Source organism: Podarcis filfolensis, assembly GCF_964270895.1.
Source record: "Podarcis filfolensis genome assembly, chromosome: 11".
In the NCBI taxonomy this organism is placed as follows: Eukaryota; Metazoa; Chordata; class Lepidosauria; order Squamata; family Lacertidae; genus Podarcis; species Podarcis filfolensis.
Window position 1 is genome coordinate 262,340 of NC_139613.1, and position 8,477 is coordinate 270,816.

Sequence of the window (8,477 nt, forward strand, 5' to 3'; positions counted from 1 at the left end):
TTGAACTCAGGGCAGTGGCTCAAACTTCCAGGTTTCCATGGGAAACAATGGGGGCCCTGAAGGAACTCATTCTCCTCACTCTGCAGCAGCTGAAGGCCCCCCCCCTCCTGCCAGGCACCCAGCTGAGCTTCCTAGGCTGGAGCTCTGCACTTCAAAACTGGATTGCTTCTGGTGTTAGGTAACTGTCAAATTATTCTGCAAAATGGCCGCATACAGCATACTATTAGAATGGGAGACGAAAGATGAAGAGGTAAAATCAGTTATGAGTAAATGGGCACAAGATGTAGGTCACAACATTATGATGGAAGATTGGGAAAAATTATGGAAAACTGATTTAAAATTTACAGATTGTTCCCTATTGAAGGAGAATTACATGAAGATGATGTACAGATGGTACACGACACCAGTGCAGTTAGGGAAAATGTACAAAACTGGTTCAAATATACGTTGGAAGTGTAAGGAAAACGAAGGGACATTTTATTATATGTGGTGGGACTGTATTTTAATTTTTAAAAATTGGGAAATGATATACAACAAAGTGAAGAAAATGTTCCATTTAACATTTGTTAAAAAGCCTGAAGCATTTTTGTTAGGGATTGTAGGGAAAGATTTGCCAAAAAAGCTGAAAAACATCTTCTTGTATGCAACAACAGCCGCGAAAGGTCGAATAGCACAAGGATGGAAGACTGAAGAAACCCCAACTAAAGAATCATGGCAAGAAAAATTGATGGACTATGCAGAACTGGCAAAATTGACATATAAGCTACAGGACAAGGATAACTGTGACTTTAAAGATAAATGGGAACCCTTTACAAAGTATCTGAAGACGCAACAAAGCGAACTGGACTCCTTGGCTGGCTTTGAATAAACATTCACAAACTTTTTATTGATAATAATCAGCTAAATAGTTTGAGGATCTATACAGCTTTGTAACATGCAGAATACAGAATTCTCAGAGAAACCAAAGACTGGAACTGAGGGAAGCCAGTGGTGGGGGTGGGTGGGTTTTGTGGGGGAGGGTGGGGGGGAGGAAAAACGGGGTGGGGAATAAGGATGATATGTTTCTGGATAATATGTTTTGTTTTAATTTTGAATTTAAAAAATAAAATAAAAATTCTTCTGAAAAATAATGATGGAGGGAGTTCCTGATCTACTGTATATTTTGGAAATGGCTTGCTCCCCTGTTCTCTGTGCAGTCAAATGCTTCTTGAGATACAGTTGCCATACTTGGCATTTAGAAGAAGTTCCAAACTGCCCTGATTTGGACGCTTCTGAAAGCCTTGCTTCCCACTTGTGTATTGTGGTCCTTGATATTGAGAAAGAGGTTTGGGTCTATAACTGGATGCCATTTGGAATCAAGATGGTGCACTGACCCATTCCAAACTGCACTGATTTAAAGCAAGTTTGAGAGGGAACTAACAGGGCTGTGCTGTTTAACAAAATTAAACTGAGGTTCAGATTCTGAACCAAATACCAGTTGCCAGAAAGCGCAGGAGGTGAGACTGCTCCTCTTGGACTCAGGACCCATAGTGGGCATCTGGTTGACCCAGTGAGGACAGGATGAGACCTCCTTTGGGCATGATCCACCTTCAGGGCTGTCATGTTTGCTCCCAGTCCCTCCTCTCCTCCCTGTCGAAAGCAAAAGTTGGCAGGCACCTGGGCACAAGCTCAAGGTGAGGGCAGGCATACAGCTTGTGCAGAACTTGGATTAAGGTTTGTTACTGAAAAATAACTGTTATATAACAAATTGCAAATTGTGGAAAAATAAATGTTACGCAACAAAATATGCAGGAAGTGCAAATGCTGGAGCCAGGTCAAGCTGATGGCAGGAGGTCACAGTGATCCTTCTCAACAAAATCCTGGCCCTTCCCAGGTCCATCTGGTATGCAGGATGAGACCCTCCCTGCCCGCAGACTGTCTCACCAGAGTGGTGCATGCTCTGGTTATCTCCTGCTTGGACTACTGCAATGCGCTCTCCGTGGGGCTACCTTTGAAGGTGACCTGGAAGCTGCAATTAATCCAGAATGCAGCAGCTAGACTGGTGACTGGGAGACCATATAACACCGGTCCTGAAAGACCTACATTGGCTCCCAGTACGTTTCTGAACACAATTCAAAGTGTTGGTGCTGATCTTTAAAGCTCTAAATGACCTTGGCCCAATATACCTGAAGGAGCGTCTCCACCCCCATCGTCTAGGCACTGAGGTCCAGCTCCGAGGGCCTTCTGGCGGTTCCCTCCCTGCGAGAAGTGAGGTTACAGGGAACCAGGCAGAGGGCCTTCTCGGTGGTGGTACCCTCCCTGTGGAACCCCCTCCCATCAGATGTCAAGGAAATAAACAACTATCTGACTTTTGGAAGACATCTTAAGGCAGCCCTGTTTAGGGAAGCTTTTAATGTTTGATGTTTGATAATGTTTTTAATATTCTGTTGGGAGCTGCCCAGAGGGGCTGGGGAAACCCAGCCAGATGAGCAGGGTATTAATAATAATAATAATAATAATAATAATAATAATAACAACAACAACAACAACAACAACAACAACAACAACAACAACAACAACTGTTCCCAACCCTAACCCTGAAGAAAGCCATCTAATTAGACTTTAATTTGATTTTGACCTGTTTTTAGGAAGCAAACGTGAGCGCAAAGTTCTAAGGCCTCTGAGGGGCAGAAGCAGAGAAGCTGCTGGTGGGGAGGGTGAATGGGAGGAAGACCATCCCCACCTGGGAATTTGGAGGGAGGGCATCCCAGGGCAGCAGGAAACAACAACAGGAGAAGACCACAGTTGCGGAATGGGAGCCTGTTCTAAGGGTTGGGGTGCCCACACTGTAAGCCCAATTCTGACCTTGTGCAAAACTACTGTAAGATGCAGGTTAATTTAGTAATTAAGTAATGAATTGCGAGTGCCTTCAGGTTAAATATTAATAATAATTTTATGATTTATATGCCACCAATTTGATTGGGTTGCTTCAGCCACTCTGGGTGGCTCCCAACAAAATATTAAAAACACACAATTCCTGAACAACGGAGGTCCAGGGTCCCTGAGCCCTTCTGCTCCAGCTCAGCCCCTGAGATCATCTGCGGTAGCATCACCAGACTTAGCTGATGGCAGTATAAAACTGAGCCTTTGGTGTCATTGACCAAGTTCTATGGAACTCTCTGCCACTGGAGATTCAGCAGGCGCCTTCTGTGCCAAATTTTAAATGCCTGCTGAAACCTCTTCTATTCCTCCAGGCCTAGGCAGGCAGTTAAGAACACAACCCCCACAATGGTCAACTGAATATTGTTTCTAATTCTTTTGATTTTCACTTGTTTTAAACTTTTTATGATTTTACTGTATGGTTTTATATTGTTGTAAACTGTTTTGATATATTTCCATGGAACAGCAGTATAGGAATACGTATTTTTTTTTTTTTTTTAAAAAGCAAATAAAAAGATAAGGGCCGCTTGGAGGTGGTCGAACATCTTTCCTGGCCGGGGTGGGGAGATGCCCGGGATGCCTCTGCCAGCCCCTCCGCCCTCTTGGCACCGGTCTCCGTGCCGCGCCCACCCTACTTGCGCAATTGCCAGCCCGCCCGGGCGCTATAAGAGGGCGGCCGCCGGCTCGAGGGGGACATTCTCTTGCCGGCATCGAGGATGGCGCAGCGCACGGTCTCTCTCGGCGGCATGGCAGGCTTGGCGCTCCTGGGCGCCCTTCTCTCCCTCTCGCCAGCCTATTCACTGGCGCTGGACGTCCAGAGGAAAAGCCAGACTCCGGCCAAGGTAGGGCCAGGCAGAGGCGAGGCAAGGAGGACGGGGCGGGCAGGCGGCCGTGCAAGTGGCGCCGGCTGCAGTCGGAGAGACCTCCGCATCTGGGCAGAGGGGCTTTGCGTGGTCTCAGCCGCGCTCTCCCCTCTGCGAAAGGGACCTGCGGCAGCGCCTCACCGGAGGGGCGGAAAACGAAGCCCCTGTCAGGGCGCGAAGGGAGCGGAGACGTCGGGGCGCCTCCCGGCGCGCTTGTGGGGCAGGGCGGGCTGCCGCCGGCTTCCTTTCCTCTGGTTTAAGGCTCCTTCTTTCGCAGGGTCTTAATTTCTGACCTGCAGCTGCGACAGGCGCCTTGGAGGGGGTTGCTTCGGATGGGATTGGAAAATATTGCGGAGAGGGAGGCAATAAAAATATTGCGGGGCGGGGAGCTGGAGCAGGCGCGATATTCACGGGGCGCAAGGTGGCCACTGGGGTCTCCGCGCCCGCTTGCGTGCGGCCGAGGGGTTCCTCTCTGATATGCTGGGGAGTCGCCTTTGGGGTTGGACTTGATGACTCTCTGGGGTCCCTTCCCACTGTCCCTTCTCTGACCCGCTCCTCTCCGCAGTGCAACCTGGCGGGGACGTGGGTGAACGATCTGGGCTCCAAGATGGTCATCGGGACCACCAACGAGGACGGCCAGTTCTCGGGCTCCTACCTGACCGCCGTCTCGGCTGTCACCGACGCCACCATCCGGGAGTCGCCTCTGCACGGCAGGCAGCACCACACCAACCGGCGCGCCCAGCCCACCTTCGGCTTGACCGTCAGCTGGTCCTTCTCCGGTAGGCAGGGGGCGGGGAGGGCAGGGCGGGAGGCACGAGCCCCGCGGGGATAGAGAGGGGTCCGAGCAGCTCCGTGGACGGAGAAGGGAAGGACGGTGGCTTCTCGGGCTGGGCAATCCCCCCACCATGCCGCCCCTGAAGACCCTCGCAGGGGAAGCAGAGCGGCCTCGGCGCCATCCCACCGACCTCCCTCTCTCTGCCCCCTTGCAGACTCCACCACCGTCTTCGTGGGGCAGTGCTTCGTGGACGAGAAGGGCGAGGAGACCCTGGAGACGACGTGGCTGCTGCGGGAGGAGGTGGCGACGCACGCCGACGACTGGAAGGCCAACCGGTAAGCGGCCCAAGGGCCGACTGGGGAGGGGGTCCCACCCCAGCCATTAAAACAGGCAGGCGAGACCCTCAAGGGGCGAAGGGGCGCCGTCGGGGCTGAGCATCAGTTCCCTCCCTTTCAGATCAGAAGGAAAAGCAGCTCTTCCTAGTAAGGCTCCCGCTCTCCCCTCCGCTTCCAAGCAGATCTCAGGGGCCATTCAGCTCCCCCCGCCCCCGAGAAGCGGGGAGGGGGGGAAAGGCCCCAGCTCGACTCCCATCGGCCTCCCCTCTGCAAAGAGGGTAGCCCCACAATCCCCAAAACGCAATCCTGCCAGAGGCGTCCAGGAACTCACTTGACTTTGCCCAGTCCGCGAGAGCTCGGTGCTGAATAAGGCTCCGTCTCAAATCCTCTTTGCTATCGGCCAAAGAATGCCTTCAGCCTCTAAGTAACTGCAGGATCACTGCGGATGGTGACAGCAGTCACGAAATTAAAAGACGCTTGCTTCTTGGGAGAAAGGCGATGGCAAACCTAGACGGCATCTTAAAAAGCAGAGAATCACCTTGCCAACAAAGGTCCGTATAGTTAAAGCCATGGTTTCCCCAGTAGTGATGTATGGAAGTGAGAGCTGGACCATAAAGAAGGCTGATCGCCGAAGAATGGATGCTTTTGAATTCTGGTGCTGGAGGAGACTCTTGAGAGTCCCATGGACTGCAAGAAGATCAAACCTCTTCATTCTGAAGGAAATCAGCCCTGAGTGCTCACTGGAAGGACAGATCCTGAAGCTGAGGCTCCAAGACTTTGGCCACCTCATGAGAAGAGAAGACTCCCTGGAAAAGACCCTGATGTTGGGAAAGATGGAGGGCGCAAGGAGAAGGGGACGACGGAGGATGAGATGGCTGGACAGTGTTCTCGAAGCTACCAGCATGAGGGGGGCAGTGGAAGACAGGAGGGCCTGGCGTGCTCCGGTCCAGGGCGTCACGAAGAGGTGGACACGACTAAACGACTAAACAACAACAAAGTAACTGCAGCCCATGATGCTCTCAGAATACGCTGCTTGCTTCCGAAGAATTCAATCTTAAATTTGTCCAAACTGCAGTGCGGGAATCCTGCTTGCCTCACCTGTAACGCGCATCCACGACCGGTCTTAATTTTATTTTAACCTGGGGGGGACAGAATAAAACTGCTTACTAACCTTAGGTGATGTACACCTCCTCCCCAAGCAAGCAAGCAGCTAGACTAGTCGGACAGAACATCAACCGAACGGGGCGTCTGACTTGCCTTCCCGCAACAAAAATGCATTCAGCTGCCCACCTCCCGTTAGTGGGGAAGGCATTGGGAAGCCCAGCGATGCCGCGAGAGCGCACGACTTCGACCACTTGGGGAGGGAGCGCCATGCAAAATGGTCAAGGAGGCCTGTGGGGGGCGGGCCAGTCCTCTTGAGAAACCCTGTCCCAAGACGCGAAGAGCTTTGCAAATTCTTAGCCAAGCCCAGTGACGGCATTTCCTGGACCAACCGCAAAGGGATGCCTCTCCTCACACGGGGCTTAGCAGCAAGATCCTCCTGGAATCCCCCCCCCCCGGCGACCAAGGCATCTCGTCCCAGGAACAAAAACAGCCCCCCCCCACACCTGCAGAAGCGAGCAAAAGGTTATCCGAGGCCAGTTAACAAAGGTGGCTCCAGGAGCCCACTCCCTCCTCGCTGGGAGGACAGCCCCATCCGGGTCTTGGCTATGGAAACTCCTCACCTGGAGAGCTTCCTCTATCCTGGGGGGATTCCAGCTGTTTATATTACCCCCCCCCCCCGAGGTCTTAAGGGGGCGAGTGTCCTCTGCATCCTGACGGCACCACAGCCCAGAAGGTGGTCCTGCCAACCGAAGACCACTTGGCTCGTCCCTCACAGAACAGGAGTTCTTTCTGTGGTTTAGGGTTAGCCTAAGAGTTGCCGTCAGGGCAGAGAAGGGCTTTTGTGCCGCTAACAGCTGTGTGGCAGGCAGGAATCCAACAGGTTACTCCTTTTTACTATGGAAAAACACCAGGAAAGATTCGCCTTTTGTTGTCTGTCAGGGAACTTGGTCCGTGAGTCAACAGCCCCTCAATTCCTCATCCCCGCCATGGGCCAGAGGAGCCCCCAGGTTGAAACGCCGGCTGCAAAGAATCCCCACCCCATCAGCCACTGGAGCCAGCTCCAGGGGGCCACGACGATAATACATTTGTGGGGCTGGGCCCCCACAAAGTCAACAGGCAAAGTTGAAGCCATTCCTTGCAGGCACCCACGATCTTCAGCAGACCTACGACTGGAGCAGATGGGGCTTGGCTTTCTCCCCACTGCCCGGCTCAAGATCCCCTGGGGGCAGGCCTACAAGTGAAGCAGGGCTGCTGCAAACATCTGGGACTTCTGGGGAGGGGGACTTACCCAATAGCAGAGCAGCTCCCTCACTGCCTTGGGTGAAGAAATGGGGGCTGGCAGCTCTATGCCCCGGTCCATGCTTGCTTGCAAGGGGCTTCCTGGGATGCTATCGCTCGGCTCCTGGCCCATTCTGGTGCCACTGCTGAGGGCGCACGTGGAGGAAGAGGGCAAGCCTGGCAGCTCAAGGGGCCGTGGGCACCGTGAAGCCAGTCCTGGCCTCTGACCCACAAGTCACCAAAATCAGTGACAAAGGGCATTTGCTGGACAATTCTCAGCCTCTCTCTCTCTCCCTTTCCTTGCAGGGTTGGCAAGAACGTCTTTGTACGTGTCAAATAAAAAGGAACCAGGATCTGGGCCTGCTTCTGCTACTCATGCGTAGGACCAGCTAGAAGATGGCTCCCCCTCCCTCTGCACTCCACCAGCACTGCCCCTCTGGTCTCTTCTATGGGGAAAGACAAAAATCCCCCCTCAGGGTTGTGTGTGTGCATGTACGTTGTGTGTCCCCCTTTTGGTCACCCCCCACCAGCCTGCAGCCCCCCCCCCATTTGGCCAAGAGTGGCTTCAAGAAAGGTTTACCATCGCACTTGCTGGAGTCAGCAACCTAAGGCCTATGGGCCACAAGCGACCCACGGGGGGTTTACCAGCCCACGAGCCGCCCCCAAATTGAGCCGCCTGCTTGGCGAGTCCCTGCACGCTGCACTAAACCAACACAGTGTGAGGACTCACTTCTGTGGCACCGGAAATCGCGTCTGCGCAGACTCCGGACATTGTGGGTGTGCATGTGCTCCGGCCCACGGAGGTTTCTCTGCTGGAGCGAACCAGGCAAGGAAAACCTTGCCGACCCCTGCGCTAGAGAGTGCATTTGGTGGGGGAAACTTCTGATGCAGTGGTTGCCAATAGTTTATTCACTGTGCTTGCTCGGGGCTTTTTATTGGCCTTTCTGTATTCTTAAACTTTCTTTTAAATTCTCTGCGCCTGCCCCAGAGGCCTGTCTCATGGGCTGATGACCAAAAAACCAATAAAGAAACTTTTCCACCATTGTCAATGAGAAATCACTCTCAAGGCTAGCCTATTTGCGTATTGGCATCCCAGAGGGGAGCCTGACCTCACCCCACCCCATGACCCCCGGAGAAGGCCGAGAGGCAGGCACTCCTTGGAAACACAGAGGATCACGGGGGGGGGGGGGCGGGCAGGACGTT

At 53.0% G+C, this 8,477-nt stretch overlaps 1 protein-coding gene across 1 annotated transcript; it reads left to right on the forward strand.

Moving 5' to 3' along the window:
* Window positions 1–3,599: 3,599 nt before the first annotated feature.
* LOC310744479 (avidin-like) lies at window positions 3,600–8,318 on the forward strand. Its single transcript, XM_083575940.1, has 4 exons — window positions 3,600–3,761; window positions 4,348–4,561; window positions 4,772–4,892; window positions 7,581–8,318. Exons 1-4 carry the CDS (start codon window positions 3,636–3,638, stop codon window positions 7,612–7,614), a joined length of 495 nt encoding a protein of 164 aa, XP_083432066.1. The 5' UTR covers window positions 3,600–3,635; the 3' UTR covers window positions 7,615–8,318.
* Window positions 8,319–8,477: the final 159 nt, after the last annotated feature.

Coding starts and splice junctions, on each gene's coding strand:
- LOC310744479 (XM_083575940.1), top strand. CDS start 3,636: ATGGCGCAGCGCACGGTCTCTCTCGGCGGCATGGCAGGCTTGGCGCTC. Junction 3,762..4,347: donor AAAGCCAGACTCCGGCCAAG/GTAGGGCCAGGC, acceptor TCCTCTCCGCAG/TGCAACCTGGCGGGGACGTG. Junction 4,893..7,580: donor GACGACTGGAAGGCCAACCG/GTAAGCGGCCCA, acceptor CTTTCCTTGCAG/GGTTGGCAAGAACGTCTTTG.